Source organism: Apodemus sylvaticus, chromosome 4, assembly GCF_947179515.1.
Source record: "Apodemus sylvaticus chromosome 4, mApoSyl1.1, whole genome shotgun sequence".
NCBI lineage: Eukaryota > Metazoa > Chordata > Mammalia > Rodentia > Muridae > Apodemus > Apodemus sylvaticus.
The window spans coordinates 141,142,040-141,161,625 of record NC_067475.1 but is presented as its reverse complement, the minus strand read 5'-3'; the positions used below and the strand labels follow the sequence as shown (position 1 = coordinate 141,161,625).

Below are 19,586 nucleotides of genomic sequence, written 5' to 3'. Positions count from 1 at the left end.
TAGCTTGAGCTCGTGTCTGCTCTTGGAGATGACTCTTCTGTCAGGGTCAGAAGCCAGTTCACAGAGACTCTATGGGCAGGAACTTATATCTAAAGGAGGCACTGGGGGAAGTAAGCCTCCTTAGAATCTAAATAGTTTCTGGGAGGTACTGCAGCATAGCCCACTCCAAAGCAGAGAGAGGGTGGTGCATATCTCTTGAAGAGCTGGTGTGCTGGGCCACCCTGCAGGCTCAGTGGGCAAGAGCTTGCTTCCAAGCCTAGTACCCTGAGTTTGCCCTTAGGACCCACAAGGTAAAAGGAAAGAACCAACTGCCACACTTTTTCCTTTGAGCTTCTCACATGCACTGTAGAACAATCACACATACACACACACACACAAATAAACAGATAAGTTAAAAAATTAATAGAGAAGAATGTAGTATTTAGGTCAACAGATGTGATGGTCCAACCCTGTAACCTCAGCACTTGGGAGTCAGAAGCAGGAGGATTGCTGTGAGTTCAAGGCCAGTTTATGATAAATTTCAAGACTCTTATCTCAAAAGCAAAATGCAAACAAATCAGTTTCAGGTCCTCAGGCCACTCAGCCCCCCCCCCCTTCCTTTTTTACTGTGTGACCCTGGGTGCATTCTTTCCCTTTCCTCTGCCTCAGTTTCTACATGGATAAAACTGGCAATGACAATAGCATCTCATGCAGCTATTAGGAGGATTAAACCAGGTGACTACCAGAAACCTGAGCAAATCACCAACACATAACATTTCAGAAGCACTAACTGTTGCATTTACTGACTAAAGTCAAAGGAAGTTTCCAGCATTTGAGCTTCTTCCTATGTGTAGTGAAATCCTGAGCTTATGAAAATAAATGTACCAGAAGGCAAGCACCTTCTCATGCTTTGGAATGAACACTTGTTATGACACCCACTCAGAATGTGGTGGAATGGGAAACAGTCTGGTAAGTAGGTATAAGGGTAAACTACACCAGCTTTGTAGGCCAGGAGGCCAGATTTAATCCTAGATCTGTGGTCTTGGGCAGTTCACTTAATCTTGCTGAACTTTAGTTTTTGTTTTTTTTTTTCTTTTTCTAGTTATTATTTTAACATTGATTTTTTTCACTTTAATTTCCAATATCAGCTGCTCCTCTTCTCCCAGTACCCTTAATGCAGACCCTTCCCATCCCCCTCCCATCTGCCTCCCCCATTCCCCTTGCCCCAGCACATTAGGTCATTGCACATCCTCTTCCACTGAGGCCAGACAAGGCAGCCCAGTTAGGGGAGCAGGACCCACAGGCAGGCAGGCAGCAGATTCAAGGGCAGCCCCCAGCTCCAGTTTTTGAGGGACCCACATGAAGATCTGCCACATATGTGCAGGAACCCTATGTCCAGCACTTACTTGCTCTTTGATTGGTGGTTCAGTCTCTGGGAGGAACCTCAGTTCCTATACACGTGTGTTCAGCACAAGTGTATTTACTTGGAAGGATTATTATGGGAACTCTGTGGGAAACACAGGCACAAAAGGCTGAGTCCTGTGCCTAACCCAAGGAATGAGTGGAGATTTTTGTGCAGATGCTTTGTTGTATCCTGGAATGGTAAGGGCGTAAGTCACCAGGTATTATTCATGTTATGTATTACAGAGATAATTTCTTCTTTTTTTTTTCACTAATGTGGCTTCCCCCGTTCACCACTTTGGAGTGCATTTGGGAATGCATCCTTTTTCTGTGTGTGTCACTTGGCTTTCTGCCTGCTGTTGGCTTATCTAAGTAGTCACTGGCCTGGCCAGCACAAGGTAGCATCGCTAGGGAGCACCTCACTTCGTGGGGCCACCTGTTACCTTGATAACTCTGCTTTCCCCAGAGGAGCTGATGGGACCTTCTTCTGCCAAAGCTCTGTCTTTTGAAAGATGCTCTTCCCTGTATTTCTGTCATTGTCTTAGTTTCATATATGTTAAATTTTATCTGATAAAACACCTGACCAAAGCATCTTAGAGAGAAAGGAGTTTGTTTGCCTTACAACTTCATGTTTCAGACTATCGTTGAAGGAAAATAGAACAAAAAGCAGAAATGTAAAAGCAGTTAGTCACACCAAATCTGTAATCGATAGCAGAAAGAAATAAACATATCCACACTGCCTTCTTGCTAGGCTGCTCCTATTTAACTTGATTTCTTCACACATGCTGTCCTGGACCATCTGCATAGGGAATGGTGCTGCCCATGGTGGGCTGATCTTCCGACATCAGCCAGTGATCAAGACAATCCTCCGTCAGCATGCTAACCAGATCTAGACAATTCCCCAGTTGAGGCTTCACTCCCAGACGATTTCTCAGTTGTGGCAAGTTGACATTTAAATCTGAGCACTATAATTATTAATTATAATCTTGCAATTACTAACAAGGCTTGACTCCTACCAAGATCTAAACCCATAGGTAGAAGCCTAGAGCCCTGGGCGTGGCTATCTCAGGAAGAAGATGGGTCCATGGCCGCTTTGCTCCCAATCACCACCCTCCCAGCTTCTGCTTAGTCATCTTGAACAAACCCAGACTTCTCTATTTATCAGTTCACTCATTTACAAAGTGGATAGCGATCACCTGAAAGATTGAATTAATTCATAAAAAGTATTTCTAACAGTATCTGGTAATACTGGACACAGTGATACATGCCTATAATCCCAGCACTTGGGAGAAGGAAGGCAAAATATCAGTTCAAGGTTAGTATAGTAAAATAACAAGGTTGAGGCCAGCCTGGGCTATGCAAGACCTTGTTCCAAGACAAACAACAAAGGGGAGGAAGCCTCAATAGTCAGTGAGTCCCAGAGGGCTTGTTTTTTGTAGTGTGAGGTCTGGCTTTGTCTGCAGTTCCTGAACCCTGTGGACAGAGGGTTTTAATCTCAGTGCTAGAGTTAGAGATGCCACCAAAATATGCCTCACTACCACAGAAAACCCTTCCTGTGTGTTTCAAGAACTGTCTGATATCTTATGGCTACAGCATCTAACGTAACAAAACAAAACTAGATCTGGACAGGTACTAACCTTTCATGTATCTAGAGTGCCTTTCATGATATGCATGGAGAATTAGTCAAAGCCTGCCTGGACAGGCATCTCAGGTCACAGATATGACCTCAGTCATGCAGGATCTGCTCAGAGCCTCTTTTATTACAGTTAGTCCATGTGTCTTGTATTTCAGTTTTCTTAGTTATTCCTAACCTAAGAGGAACTGAACAACAGAATGGTATTTTTTGACTTCATGGACACATTTGTTCATGTGACATTGAGGTGGTACTGTTTTCATTTCTACTCTTGTTTTCTTCAGTGAGCAACTTGAGTAGACCAACACCTGGGCAGTGATCTCAGCCAATTTTTCTCAAAAAGCAAGAATCTGTGCAGCAGCATTTTCCCCGATGGGCTCACTTACCTGCTTCCCTGTCTCCTTACAGACAAGCCCATGGGCTTTAGGTACCACATTCTGATTTTTTTTTTAAAACAAAAAATGTTGGGAAAAACGTAGCTTGTTATTGGTTGAGCTGTTGTGCCATCTCTACATTCGAGTGCATCCTGCTCAGTATCTAAGATGCCTTCATCAGCAGTGCAGGAAATGTTTGAAGAGCTCTCCGTTCTACAGGGGGTATAATTAACCACCTTCAGTGTCCACTCAGAATGCTTGAATCACTCTCTCTCTGAACGGAGTGTCCACAACTCATTTATAATGGGCTTGTTTCCATACCATTCAACCCCAGGGTCTCTCACTAAGGCTTGAGAATGCTAGGGCAGGAATCTGAAGGGTTTTATCTGCACTTAATGTTAATACTAAGCTATAGGGCCTTGTGTTAGGGATGACCATTGGGCCATTCTTGTTCCTCTGTGTGTAGTACCTGGGAAGGCCCAGTAGCTGTTCCTAGGGAAACCGAGGCTTGGGAGATAATCAGGAGCTCATGACTTATCACATTGACCACTATTCATAGCAGAGACAGAATTAGATTGCTTTGTTAAGCATGCTCAGGGCAAAATAGACTTAGAACTTTTCTTCTTCTGTTTGTTCATAAAGACCAGCTTGCATGATCATACCTTGGGAGCTTAGCCACGGGCTTCCTGCTGATCAAAAGGTGTCCTTGACTGGAAAAGAGGCTTCCTTCTGGCCACTGACTAGAACAAAAGTAGAAGCGAAGTATTGCTAGTCCGTCTAGCTTTCCCATGGCTCTCTGGTTTTTGTTTCTATGAAGAAAGGGAAAAGGATGGGATCAAGACAGAAAAGGGAAAACTATGAGAAGAATCAGGGCATCTTTCATGCATGTGTCAGAACTAGGCAGAGTTTATACCCTGGCTCTCCACCCACCAAGGACTGAACTCAGGCAAGATGCTGGCCTAGATACAGTGGTCTGTTCAGTAAGAGCAAGGAGTGTATCTGGCTCAAGTCAAAGGAAACTACATGAGTAAGAGTCTTAGCACTGTACATGATACCAAAAGAGGTACATGGTATCACAAACTCATAGAACTTTGATCCTTTTATTTGGTGTTAGTAATTCTTTCATTCTTTTTATTACACTCTTGTGTCATAAAATCATAGGTGCCTGGCCACTTCATCATTCTTGTGCCCTACCTCTTACAAGACAAAAGCTTAGAATTCTACTCTCAGGTTCAAGACATGGAACCCTTAGTCTCAGTGGTTAGTCTTCAGTTGTCTTTCCCAAGTTCAAAGTTGGGCAAATGCTCAGCAGACATGCGATTTCCAGATATATGGATGCCTATGTCCCAAGTACAGCTCTTAGAAAGTTCAGTGTAGACAGTTCCATTCAAAGTCAGAAGCCCATGTGATGTGTGACCATAGTAGCCTTTTCATTCAGAGCAGCTGTAATCAGAGAGGCCCTGAAATGAGGGGAAAGTTTGAGGCTCTTCCTGAGAAGCTGGATATCATCTCCTGTTAGCTGCTTTCCAGTCTTCTAGAAGATTGGGTCTGTGACAGTCTCAACAGGGTAGCCAACTCACCACTACCAGGAGTTCACCCTGGAACCCTTTAAGAGTAACCTAGAAATCTTTATTTCTCTTCTCATTCTGAATCATTTGTTGTTGTTGTTGCTGCTGCTGCTGCTGCTGTTTCCCTTTCCAAGGTAGCACATCTTTGTTCTGAGGTACAAGCCATACAATGGGTATAGTATAGAATAGAGTTTATTTAGGGCATAGGAAGGAGACTTGAGAAGGGAGTAGAGACAGGGAAAGACACACACACACACACACACACACACACACACAAGCACAAACACACACACAAACATTGCTCTTATCAGGTATATTGTTACAGTAATAGAAAAGCTAGCAAGTAGCCTCTTCTCATTGGTGCGAGAAGGGCCACTAACCTACATTAAAATAAGGTAATGGTTGTGTTGGAGAACATGTTTTTTTCCCCAGCCAGGAAAAAACAGAAGACTATTAAGAACTAACTGAGTTTCTAACTTTAAGGAATTCAACTTTTGACAGTGTCTCCAGGAAGATATGAATGAGAATGTCTAGGCTACCCTTCATGGGTAACATATCTGCTAAGGGCTGTTGTCTACTTGGTTGAAGACATCTCTTTGATGACAGGACCCCATGGTCATCATTAGACATTACTCAAATGCACTCTAAGAATAAATACGCTTCAGTCTCCTCTCTCCCTTTCTCCAGCTCAAGTTTGTGATCCTTACTATATTTTCACACTTTTCTCCAACATGGCAAATAGATTATTTCAAACCAATTGCATGTGACTGTTCTTGTTGCTGTTCGGTTTTTTGTTTGTTTGTTTTTGTAACATTCTAAATCCTTTATGGATTTGCTGTGAAGGATTTTCTGACCTGTCAGAGCTACCTCGAAAGGGTAGGTCTGTTCTCCATCTCCACAAGGCTTTCTTTCACTCTGCCCTAGTTTTCTTTCTGTTGCTTTGTCAAAGTCCCTGACTAAAAAGCAACATTGGACAGAATGGGTTTATTTGGCTTAAAATTCCACCTTAGAATCCATTATTGAGTGAACTCAAGCAGCTAGTTACATCACATCCAGGATCAAGAGCCAAAAGAAACAAATGAACCCTTGCTGCTTGCTTGCTTTCTGCTAGCTTTCCTCATTCCATACAGCCCAGCCCAGGGAATGGTGCTACCCTCTGTGGGCTGATTCCTCCTCCATCAATTAGCAATCAGGACAACTTCCTATTGACATGTTCAGCCAGCATGACCTAGACAATTGAGACAGTTGAGTTCCAGGTGATTCTAGTTGGTTGGTATCAAGTAGACAGGTAAAACCACCAAGCACCTTCCCCTTGGGGTGTCTTTTTGGACTGCAGACTTCATTATCTCAAAAATGAGTAGTGATTCAATGTGTGTGAGGAACAGACAAAGCAAAAGCTAAAGGGCTGGAGAGATGGCAGGATCAACAGTTAAGAGGGCTTCTAACCTTGCAAAGGACCAGAATTCAAATTTTAGAATCTATACTGGGTGACTAACAGCTGCCTATAACTCCAGTTCGAGGGCCACCCAACACCTCCTTCTGACACCTTAGGGCACTGCATGTGTGTGGTATACATAAATTGATTCAGGCACACACAAATACATAAATAAAAATTCAGTAAATAAATCTCTTTTAAAAGATAAAAGCTGTAGCCCAGAAGCTCAGAATACCCAAGATACAATTCACAGACCACATGAAGCTCAAGAAGAAGGAAGACCAAAGTGTGGATACTTCAGTCCTTCTTAGAAGGGATATCAAAACACTCATGAAAGGAGAAACAGAGACAAAGTATGGAGCAGAAACTGCCCCATCTGGGGATTCATCCCATATACAGTTACCAAACCAAGACCCTATTGTGGACGCCAACAAGTGCTTGCTGACAGGAGCCTGATATAGCTGTCTCCTGAGAGGCTTTGCCAGTGCCTGACAAATACAGAAGTAGAGGCTCACAGCTTACCTTTGGACTAAGGACAGAGTCCCCAATGGAAGAGCTAGAGAAAGGACCCAAGGAGCTGAAGGGGTTTGCAGCCCTGTAGGAGGAACAACAATATGAACCTCTCAGTACCCCCAGAGCTCCCAGGGACTAAAGCACCAACCAAAGAGTACACATGGAGGGACCCATGGCTCCAGCCACATATGTAGCAGAGGGTGGCCTTATCAGACTTCAATGAGAGGACCGAGGCCCTTGGTTCTATGAAGGCTCCGTGACCCAGTGTAGGTGAATGCCAGGACAGGGAAGTGGGAGTGGGTGGATTGGTGAATAGGGGCAGGATTTCAGTGAGATTATGAGGAAAGGGAATAGCATTTGAAATGTAAATAAAGAAAATATCTAATAAAAAAGAAATGTAAATAAATTAAAAATAAATAAATAAATTTAAAACAAACAAACAGAAAAATAAAACCTGGTATGGAACAGGGACACACAAGTAATGTCAATATCAATCACAAATTTGATAAAACAAACACAGAAATGTAATATGAATTATGATGTAATACCCACTATTAGTACTGATAAGAAAATTCCAAAACACTTTAAGAAAATAGTGTGTTGTTTTCTTCTTTTGCACCAAAGATTTTACTCTGTTGAGTTAAACAAAAACAACAAAAAAAAAAACTTTGAGACTGAATCGTGCTGATAAGCCCTGACTAATCTTGAACTCATGGTGTTCCTTCTGCCCCAGGATTTCAAGTACGAGGTAGGATTGCAGCCGTGCATGATCCTTTTAGCATGATACATTTCTGCATGTACCTGCAAGGTACCAAGACCCATGTGAGAGGTTGAAGTTGAACCAGAATTGAGTGAGCATTGGCCTTATCCTTGAAGGGCTGCTTCTAGCAAGAGTCACCAAAGGCTTGTAAGGGTCCCCTTGAAGCAAGAAATTATCTTCGACATGTTTTGATATGTCCCCTCTGACAACATGATGCCCAGGAGGAGGGAAAGCTGACACCTTTCTAGGAAAGGCGTCGACCTTGAGACACACAGGTGGGAACTGGCAGGCTGCCCTCAGAAGGCTGGGAAAGTAATTTATTTTTCTGACTTCGCAGCGGGAACCAAAGCCCTGGCAGATGCCTCTGTGTGTGACCAGTGGCTGATCCGAGTGAGATCATTAATAATTATTAGCCATTGCTTTGGTGTGTTTCTTAGAAGGCGCAGAGCACTTGGAAAGCCTTACCTTCTTGAGTCTCAATCAATATTGTGTATACCTTGTGTGGGAACTTGATTGGCATGTAATTATAGAACAGTATCGATTCCCAGCAGATGGGCTGAAAATGGACAACTGTTCTACGTAAAATTCAGCTAAATCTTCAAAGGGCTTGATTATTTTTTTCCTCAAGAAAGAAACCAACAAGAGTAACAAACTTGATATGTTAGCTAGCTAAATGAGGGCTATAGCTAGTCAGGAGCCAGATTTCCTACAGAATTGTTTTATTCTCTGGGCTTACGCCATTCAGTCCAAGTCAAGTGTTTGAACTGTCTGGGCTTCGGGTCTGTAATTCAAATTATTCAGTCAGTTCCTATGATGATAGTTCTCCCTTGTGTTCCTCTGAATCATTTTTTTTCTGTGAAACAAATAATTTCTTGTCTGGGATCAACCTGCTGCTGCCTTTCTCTCTCCTCTTGTTATACTATACAGGATACTCGATAACCAAGATCTCTATCTATTCTCACATGCAGGGGCGACAGCACCTCCCAATGTTATGTTGACCTGATTATAATCCCCCAGCAGGCATCTGTGCCATTCATTTTAGAGTGACTGAAATCTGGAAACTTTCTTTCATTTGCTATTGCTCTGTCCTCAGGACTGAGGATGAACAGAGAGACCCAGCTAGCCTGTGCTACATCATCGATGCCCTGGAGGCTCATGCCTAGATCAACAAGAAAGTTTCACCCTGCTTTTTTGGTGTCCAGCCTTGCCCTTATCCATAACTATTAGGGGCCTTCTGACTATGCAACTTCTATTGTATCATTTGGCCACACAAAGCCCTCAGAGGGTCTTCTTCACAAACAGTGCAAGATGGATAAGGAGTTGTCAAGTCCAGAAATGATGAATATCTATTGAGTTCCAAACGACTGCTTCCATCTTGAGGTTCTTGGGCCACTGATAGGTCCCATGTCTGGAAGGTTAAACTAGAGCAAAAGGCTTTCCCTTGGGTTTCTTGGCATTTTGAGGGCCCGTGGCAGACATCTTTCCAGTGTCTGGTTTCATGGTGGGCTGGCTCTTCCACTGGTTGTGCAGAACTGGCTTGTCAGTGTAATGTGTCATAGTTTCTTCTCTCTGGATCACCCCTCCTGACCATACAGTGAAATGAGGTAAGAATGTCACAGGGAGTGGTTCCTGATCTGTTTTCTCAGAACCTCCTGAAGAAAGGAGAAACCAAAGCTAGTACAGGATCTGACACAAAAGGCCACAGCTGTTCCCAAAATAGATGAGAGCAGTGTTCCTGGAGCACACCTTGTTTTAAGAGTGATCCTATGCATTGCAACATACAGTATCAATCCTCATGCTAAATGCTAGTCATATGGCTCTAATTGCTAGAACAGCCTCAAAGACCCTTCATGTGCCCTACAAAGGTGCTGGTATTGAAGAGATGGGAAATGATACCACCCCTGTATGGCCTTCCCATGCCCCTGCACAGGTTCTAGTGTTCCAGAGATGGGAATGGTACAAAACTACATGAAAGGTAGAGAGGTACCAGCTCCTCCTTAGTTCTCGGGTCTCCTAAACCTGCACCATTCCTGAGAGTAGAATGAAAAGCGAGATTAATTTGGGAGGAGGGGTTCTGCTACTTTTCCCGTGTCTCCATTTGTGTTACAGTTGAGCTTCGGTCCTGGAACATAAGGCTGATGTTGAACAATTACACTCCCCATGCCTCCACACTCTCGTATAAACCTGGGCTATGGCATCTACTTCCAAAGACTCTTGTGAAGATTAAACATGATAGACACAGAATGTATTGCTGTGTCCACTCTTGGGTGATTGTATGAGATGGAGATTCCAAGGAGATCATGGTGGGCTCTCCTCAGCATAGGGTCTAACCTGAGCAAGAAGATAAAGTCTGTAGTCACAAATGGATCCTCTGGCAAAAGAAGAGGCTTGGTGTGAGCCACGGTGATGTGGTCTGGGTAGGAGTTTGTGAGTTTTGTTCCGTCTGTGACCTTAAATATCCACGCCACTTATCTGATCCTTATAGCTTTGGAATCTTTGTATGGCATTATATTAGAATGAAGAATGTAATTATTGCGATGGAGTTCCAGAGTCTATGACCGTCCGATGGTTTTTCTAGCCTGGTTTGACAGTTCCAACTGCTGTGTCTTGGAGAGTCCACATAGGCAAGTGCCAAATGGACACCCCCCCAGATCTCTTGATACCACCATTCTTTGCCAATACATGCCCCAGAAGCCCAGGAGGAAAATCCTTGGAGCATTTGGGTGTCTGTCCTGGAGACCACAGGTCTGTCAGTGGGAAGAGCTCATGCTAACATTCCCCAGCACCCACTGCTATCACCATGTCTGCTTGCCATCCCACAGCAACAAAGGCGAGAAAAGGAGCTTCGGAAGCAGCAGGAGCGGGAACAGCGCCGGCACTATGAAGAGCAGATGCGAAGGGAGGAGGAGAGGAGACGAGCAGAGCATGAACAGGTACTGGGCGGTGGCGAGCCCACTCACACAGGACCTCAAGGGACCCACAGCCCCACGGAGCTCTGGGGCGTGGGACATGGTCTCCAAGGACTGCTCTATGATAGCTTTTGCTTTTTCTCAAGCAACAGTTCTTACCTATTCAAAAATGTCAAGTGCACAGCTTGAGAATGCCCATGCTTCCTACCCAAAGCAGGACCTCCCGTGGCATACCTGGACCTTCCGACTTCCCAGCATTGAACCAAGTTCCCAGTATTTTGTCTCTGAGGACGAGCCATGCTGATGGGGCCATCTCTGCTCTCCAACTCTGAGCCCCTGACAGTATCTTCTCCCATTGATAAATTCATACTCATTGCTCATAATTCATTGCTCAGTCACTGAGCGATGAGATAGTTCTATTACAAAGACCATGAGCAAGCTTACACCTGTGTTCTATCCCTGCAGCTGCCATCGGGCCCTCAGAACTTTACAGCCTTGTTCATTCCATGGGTTCCACAAGAGAGGAACCTTTTAACATAGTAGTCTCATTAAAAGCGAACAGAGACAATGAAATGCTGAGCCAGCTCAGTCAGCTGCGATGGGCAAAGGGGCTGTGCTTTTGACTGCATTGACAGGCTTGGCTTTGCGATGGCTTTCTCTTCCTGTCGGGTGAGGTGTTGGGTATTTTTTCCCTTCCTTGCTCCTGCATTTTACTTGGAAGCTCTTGTCACTTTGCAATCACTGGTTCTTTCTCTCTCTTTTCCTCTCTTTCTATTCTTCCCATTTCTCTGCTGCCACCCCTTCAGGAATACATCAGGCGACAGCTAGAAGAAGAGCAAAGACAGTTAGAGATCTTGCAGCAGCAGCTACTGCATGAGCAAGCTCTACTTCTGGTAATGGGAAAGTTACATGGCTGCTTGGTGTTTATCCTGCATGCATGCGTACATGTGCGTGTGAGGGTGTGTGTGTGTGTGTGCATATATATGTCTTTGTATTTCCCCCTCCTCACATGCCACTTATAAATATGAGGTCTTCCCTTCCTACTTCCTAGACTTGAGAATCTCACAGAGGCTTCATACACTTCTTGACCCAATTTGCTAAGTCCTCAACCATTTAGCATGCTTTATTAATTCCATCTATCTGTGAAAGTTTAGCATGAATCCAGCCCTATTAGAAGTTCAAACTGCTTTCAAGACCCGCTGTGTTTATTGCAGAGTAATTCATAAAGCCATTTGCAAACATGCTGGAATACAGTCACAGCAAACACACCTCGGCCTCAGAGTCTGCTCAGCCCTGCGGCCATTCCTCATTTGCAGGCTGTTACCCCTGCCCTTACAATGGGCACAGTTTGTTTCCTGCTCACGCTGCCTCCACTAGAAGAACTTTTATTATTACTGCTCAGCTCTCCAAATGGCCTTCTTGGTATAGCTTTCTTGATTTTTTTATTTAACTGAGCTTTTTATGTGACGGCATTCTGTTAGTTTTATTTTGTTTTACCTTATACATAAGCTTGATAATAGCTTTAGGAGTCTAGGTTTTATTTAAAGGGCGATTTAGATATGATCTCTCATTATTTATTTGGTTGTGTACTCAATCACACTTGTTTGAATGGCTGAATCACCAATTTAGATGTAGCTGACTCCTCCAGTAACAGTGTGACTACCCTGCATCTGAGTTACAGTTCTGCCAGGACATGTCACTTTTCAAGTGATATTCTGTAGGGAATTCCATTAAAGAGATAATGGGTTTTTTTTAATTTTTTTTATTCTATATATTTTTAATTTACATTTCAAATGATTTCCCCTTTTCTGGCCCCCCCACTCCCCAAAAGTCACATAAGCCCCCTTCCCTCCCCCTGTCCTCCCATCCACCCCTTCCAACTTCCCTGTTCTGGTTTTGCCCTATACTGCTACACTGAGTCTGTTTTTATCGACATGTTCTTGTGTGGATGCTAACATGAGGCCTGGCCTTATTTGGGACACTCCTGTCCTTCTTGGAGTTCTGCTTCAGTTCCATTTTGTCTCTGTCACACGTATTGCTGCTGCTGCTCCGTGTGGCGATGTGGTCCCCTGGGGTCACGTGATCTCTTCTTTGCTCTTCCTGCTCTGGGTAGGAATACAAGCGCAAACAACTGGAAGAACAGAGACAAGCAGAAAGACTGCAGAGGCAGCTAAAGCAAGAGAGGGACTATCTGGTCTCCCTCCAGCATCAGCGGCAAGAGCAGAGGCCCCTGGAGAAGAAACCACTGTACCATTACAAGGAGGGCATGAGTCCTAGCGAGAAGCCGGCTTGGGCCAAAGAGGTAAGAACTGAAGACTCGCTGTGCCCATTGCCCAGACTCTCCACTGGGAGCTCCTTCACTGGGAGCACGGAATCCAGTTAGTGCTGAAGAGTTTGAAGACAGCCCCCTGTGAGAGCTTCACTTCTGGAGGAGCCACAGTGCCGCTGCAGAGAAAGGGTGATCTGTCTGATGCTGGTCATCGTGTTTTTCTCATGAACTTCTGTGGATATAGTGGGGGGGTTTGAAGGGAAAAACAATAGAAAGTAATTTTCCTTATATGAATTTATTTAGAGGAGCTAGGGCAATGCTGGTCTATTTGGTGAAATGCTTGCCATGAATGCAATCCCTAGCACTGATAGGAAAAGCCAGGCATGGTGGAAAAGACTTGTAATCCCGGAAATGGGGAGGTGGAGACATGGGGGTACCTGGGGCTCGCTGGTCATTTAGCCTGCCCTGATAGAAGAGCTCTGGAAACAATTGAGAGACTCTGTAAGGTGATGGCAGGCACTTGGGAAGGGGTAACTGAGGCTGGCCTTCGATGTCCACACATATGTACATGCACACACACACACACACACACACACACACACACACACACACACACGCCTTCCTCCTACCACACTCACAGCAAGAATCCTGGCATGTGAACTTTTAGTGGAAGATCATCATTTACATCTTAAAGGATTCTGGGACAAATAATATCCTGCCTGGCTTCTATTATTAGACACTGAATTGCTGCTAACCCTGCCTTGTTCATCATGGTCTCCGAGGTGCATGATGTACCATAGACCCGTGGCTGTGATGTGCATTTTCAATGCATCCAAAGCAATATTCTCTCACTTCCTCAACCCTAGACCCAGGTGGTATTTTAGGAATATGATTCTGTGGTGAACTAGTTATGAAACAAAAGCTATTTGAATTGGAGAAAAATAAATGGGTTAAAACCAAATTGGTAAAGCAAAAATTAGTAACCCAGACAGGAACAACTGCCAGACCGTCACTGTCACCTCACACACAGGGAGCATCAGTCTCCAGGTCTGTCTTAGTGACATCCAATGACCTCCTTTTGTTCCTATGAACATGACTAATCACTTAAAGGAGTATTTCAGTTGGAACTTAAGAGCTTATTTTTACTTTTTAAAAAATCTTTTATTTTTCTATCTCATCTTAGTATATATAGGAAATACTAGAAATGATGGTCTTCTAATCATGGTGATTAATGAAAGATAACAATCAAAGAATATTTTCTGCAATGTTTTATACCTGTATATACTGTTTGAAGCCTTCTAATTGACATTCATTATTACAGTAAAATAATGTTTCAAGTGTTTAAGAACTAAGTCTATACAGCAAATCATTTTGATCTGAGTAAGGATCCTGTTCAGCCACTTTCTGATACAGTCTGTACACGTGAACCATATTGACCTTTGTCTGGAACTGCTGCTGCTTTGTCTCAGGTCAGCCTTTTGGTTTTGTGATTCTGCTCCCTGGCAGTGCTGACCCTCTGTCAGTTACTTCTGCTCTTTCTTGTTGTTGACTAAATACAAAAGCAGCCTAAGAAAGGAGGAGTTTATCTTGGTTCACAGTTCTGGGAGATGCAGTCCACCATGGCAGAGAAAGGATAGCAGGAGAAAAAGAGGCAGCTGCTCGCCTTGTGTTCACACCAAGAGCTGAGGAACCACAGTGAAGGATGCCTCTGTTTAGCTCACGCTCTCCCTTTGATTCAGCGTGGAGCTCCAGCCCATAGCCACATGTAGGGTTGGCCTTGCCACCACAGCTCCTCAAATCTAGCTAATCCCTCACAGAGATGTGCAGAGATTTGTTTCCCTGATAACTCTAAATCTCATTACGTTGCCAATCAAGATTACTCATCAGGACTCCTTAATAATCTATACCACTTCTTTTGGGTAATCAAAATGAATCCCTGTGTCACTAAACAGCAGGCAGGCAGTAGTGTGCCTGACTGGAAGAGGCACACTGCTTTCTTCCACTGCTTAGCCATTTCTTAGCCATGCTGGGTTCAAATGTTCAGCTGAGTCAGAATCACAGCTCCAGCCCACATCACTGTGGGGAAAGCTGAAAGGCTGCCCTCTCTGAAGCTAATGCCATTATCATCTAAAGCAAGCATCAGCTGCAAACAGGGACTCTTGATTGCTCATCACTCGAGGAAGGAAGATGGACAAGCTTGGTTTGGAAGAACAACTAAAGCCTCAGGGACCTCTTAGAGACTAAAGCGGGACTGCCAGAGATCTCATATCTCAGAATATAGCTGAACTTGGGAATGAAATCTAAAGACATATGTAATACCTATCCAGAATTTTCAAAGGGATAAGCCACTGTCTGTCTATCATAGGCGTTAAGGAGGGCTACACATCCCTGGAACACACAGGTCAGAAGGAGAGAACTAACTCCCTGAATTTGTCTTTTGCCCTCCAATATGTTTTGTAGCACACATGTGTACTCAATGTGTGTGTATGTGTGTGTGTGTGTGTGTGCACACATATAAGTACATACACACACTCTCTCATGTGCACAAATAAATATAAAAATGTTTGAATGTGTAGCCAAATGCCACATTGTTATAACATTTGTTGTCTAAACTCCTACTTACGAAACTTTAGCACATTGTTCCATCTTGGCATTATTGATTGAATATTCACAACTGGTTATTTATTTCATATGACATAGACTCTTGCAGGTTAAGACACTCAAAGGGTAGAATCTACAGCATGACATGGTTGAAAGCTTAGAAAATATGCCCAGGAGTTCTTAGCATCACCTCTCCACTGCTAGTCAACCACACAATTTGCCTGTGAAAATCAGCACTCAGTTTTGGCCCTCTTTTTGACATACTAACACCAATAATGGTTATAAATATGCCTCACTCTGAATATATTTTGTTCTGAACACATAAAAGCATGTTCATTTCTATACCACCAGTGCACCCTGGGATATCAGGTGGCCAGAGTATAGACATCTACAGATCTCTCTGAACCATATCCACTTTCCAGATCCTGAGCTCAAACACGAGTTGTTTAAGTAGTGTAATTTATGACTGAGGAAATAAGGAATTTCAGTGGCCAAAGAAGGGTTTCTGGTTTTCTTTCAAGGAGTCTGGTATTTAGAACTGGTGCACTGTATGCTGTGGGCTTAGGTTGTCTGTTGCCGTCTTCTTGGGGCTTTGAGGACTTGTAACAATTGCTAGCTTTGCTCTTTTCCTCAATACAGTGGACAAATGATTATTGCTGATATAATGCTTTATGCACTCACAAACAAAGTGAGTCTTCTGATATTTCTACTTTATATCCCTGGCCTTTTGTGGTTAGTATGATCTGGAATGTAGGAAACTTCTAGGACATTGAATTTTAAAAACAAAGTCAAGTGGAGGCCAATTGGACATGCCCCACAAAGCCATAGTGAGGGAAGAGATGTTCATATTATACCTCATAGAGGCAGACCATTTTGTATCTGTGGGTTAATGTAGCATGTTTAAATGTTTAAGGCTAAAACAGACTTACTATGAATAGGAAAGTAGACTTCTCTCTAGAAAGATTCAAAAGAGGGAAAGAAAGATAAGTAGTAATGGGAATTTTTAATTATATTTGAAATTAGGCAGCAAAAAGAAATCTTAAAACCCTTAACTGGTGCGTAAACATATGAAGATAGATCTGAATATTGAATCAACAGAAGTGAGTTAAGCGCTCACTCTGATGAGTTATCAGGACAAGGAAAGTGACGTGTGGCATTGTCTTGCCATTTTTGAGAGGCACAACCATTACGTTGACCCTTAAGAAATGTAGGACAGTGTAAGATAAACCTAGAACAAAAGTCTTAGTCTTTTGTTAGCTAACAACTTCCATCTTGTCTTTTGATGGCCTGCACGTTCTTGTAACTTTCTCTTTAAATTCATCCTTGGGAACAGTCTATTTGCTGCTGTAAACATGGACTGGCTGATGGTGACATAGAAGCACTAGTTCTCTGAGACACCGGAGAATAAGACATGGCAATGGGTTGAAAGGAGAGAAGGTGGGCCAGGGGAACAGGAAGGCCAGAATGTGGGAAGGGGCAGGAGGAGAGTTGGAGGATGTAGGGTAACAGAGAGTCCATGCTGGGAATGGAAAGCATGGGAAGAAGTGGTGTATTTTGGGTATCAGGGAGAGACAATTGAAAGGAAAGGGCCCTAAAGAGAAAAAGAAAATGATACAGGAAGTCTGTGGAAGACAGCCATGTCATTAAGCAGCATCCAGGACGCCCACGTGCCTATCAGCAGCCTACAGAGAAGAGCAGAGCCCCTGTGCGCCACTTCGCCCTCGCCAGTCCTTGTGTGGCTCTTGTCCTCTTGTCTTATGAGTCAACCAAAGCAAGTTTCTATTTTCCCCCTAAGCTGTCTCAATGCCTACCATAGTCCCCTTTGATTATCTGGAGGGCACACCATCTTCCTGCCTAATCCCATGGCTTTGTGACTAATCAGCAGGATATTAGCTCAAGGGATGCAAGACAAGCTCTTAGCAGGCTGAGAATGCCCAGTTACCTGACATAGCAGAAGCTAATGGGTGATATAAGGTCAAGAGCTCAAGTGTCCTGCATACTTGCTAGAAATGCTTCCAAGAGAAGGAGAAAAGAAAAGAGGAAAAGAAAAGGAGAGGAGGAAAAAAGATCTTGCTGCAAAACAGAAACTGCACATTTGGGCTCTTTGAATTCATCAGGAGAGCTTAACAATGGCTGTGTGGGTTACTACAGAAAATCCTTACTGGACAGGCCGCTAACTTCTAACCATGGAGATTTTCTTTTCCTTTAACTTGTAGGTAGAAGAACGCTCAAGACTCAACCGACAGAGTTCACCTGCCATGCCTCACAAGGTTGCCAATAGGATCTCTGACCCCAACCTGCCCCCAAGATCAGAGTCCTTCAGCATTAGTGGGGTACAGCCTGCTCGGACACCTCCAATGCTCAGACCTGTTGATCCCCAGGTATAATAACCTCCTTTCTGTTCCAGTGGACACTTGTGCCCAGGGAAGCTTATTAAACATCTATAATATTCTAGCATGGCATAGGACCAATGAAGTAAATAATATATTTACTTAGTATATAATCCATGGTAACAGAAGCATGTGCTCTATAGTATAGGGTGGGGATAGTTGTTCTTGTAGTTACAATCAGAAGAATTAAAAGTCATATATGGTTTTGTCCCTGGGAGCTCTGGGAGTACTTTGTAACTCATATTGTTGTTCCTCCTATGGTGCTGTAAAGGAAAAAAAGCCATCAACCAAAGAGTACACATGGAGTTAGTTACCCATGGCCCCATACACATAGGCAGCAGAGGATGATCTTGTTGGACATCAAAGGGAGGAGAGGCCCTTGGTCCTGGAAAGACTTGATGCTGTAGTGTAGAGGAATGCCAGGACAGGGAAACAGGGGTAGGTTGATTGGGGAAGGGGAGATGGCTTATCGGATTTTCAGGGGAGGGGGAAACCAGAAAAGGGGACAACATTTGCAGTATAAATAAAGAATATACCTAGTTAAAAAATATTTTTTAAAAAGTCATATATGGACCTTTGAGGTAGACTATATCCTCTTCCTCAAAATATGGATAGAAATCTGAACTGGAGAAATCAGAAGGGTTTGGTGACATTAATATGTGCTTTCTAAGCCAGCTTTTCTCCTAGCATTCTCACCAAGTCAGCAGCCAGCATCTGATGAACTTGGTAAAAAATGCATATTCCTGGGTCTGCTTCAGACTTACTGAGCAGAGATGAAGGGTTGGGTCTGGCGGTCTTTAAAAAGCCTTACTTGATTCTGGTGCCCTTTAGGGGCTTAAAAGCACTGCATGAAGATGTTTGGTGTGGGGTGATTATTTCGTTATTAAGAAAGGAGCTTTCTGGTAAGTTCTTCAAAGATGAAATTCAAAGTGAAACAGAAATGGAAATTCCACGAAGGGAAAAAAAGTAATCCAACCTTTCTCACCCAAACATCTTTAATTTCTTCCTGGCACCCAGCTGTGGTAAGGCTTCTCCAGTGCCTTTGGAGGTCATCTTTGAAATATGTCCTCCTGTTTCAATTGGAGCTTAAAGGAATAATGATAAAAATCAAGGCTTTCTTGTGTTTTAAGTTGGTAGTAATGAGCAAAATGCAAGATTTTTCAGCACCAACCAGCTTAACATATCTTCCTTTGGTTGTTTTTATCTGTATATAATTCTCTTTTATAGATTCTCCAAAAAGGGATATTTTTTTTACAAGGGTTTCTTTTCTTTTAAAAACTTCCTGCTTTGACCTTATAATGAACATTTCCCTTGTTAAGGAAAGCATTGTGGGGAAATGCCCCTTCTGAACTGATGCGTGACTATGAGTATACCCTGGAAAATCCTTCTCAGGTGCTACAGGGTCTTAAGGGTGCTTGGAATGGTCTTCTAAAGTGACAGTGGGTTTTGCATGAGATACTGCAATGTGTCTTGTTTTAATGCTATTTAATGTATTTAATGATATTTGCATCATATGAACTTTACAAGGGTCTAATCAAAACAGTCAACAGGTTTGGCGGGGCTTTGTATGAAACTGATAGGGAATCCAGACGCTTGAATGAGCAGTTTAGCCAGGAAGCACTCCAGAATCCTTTTGTCCCAGCTGTGATCCATATGAGCCAAACCTAAGGAGGGACTTGGGCTAAACAACTCACAGAAATCCACCTGCCTCTGTCTTCTGAGTACCCAGATTAGAGGCTTGTGGCACACGTGGC

At 43.4% G+C, this 19,586-nt stretch overlaps 1 protein-coding gene across 3 annotated transcripts in view; it reads left to right on the top strand.

Moving 5' to 3' along the window:
• Positions 1 to 19,586, top strand: part of Tnik (TRAF2 and NCK interacting kinase) — a 412,408-nt gene that overhangs the window by 325,513 nt on the left and 67,309 nt on the right. For 2 of the 3 annotated variants that reach the window (XM_052180712.1, XM_052180711.1), the window contains exons 13-16: positions 10,486 to 10,596; positions 11,379 to 11,465; positions 12,686 to 12,874; positions 17,659 to 17,823. In XM_052180712.1, coding sequence (XP_052036672.1) covers positions 10,486 to 10,596; positions 11,379 to 11,465; positions 12,686 to 12,874; positions 17,659 to 17,823 — 552 coding nt within the window. The remainder of the gene's footprint in view (positions 1 to 10,485; positions 10,597 to 11,378; positions 11,466 to 12,685; positions 12,875 to 17,658; positions 17,824 to 19,586) is intronic. The other variant, XM_052180713.1, reaches the window with a different exon arrangement.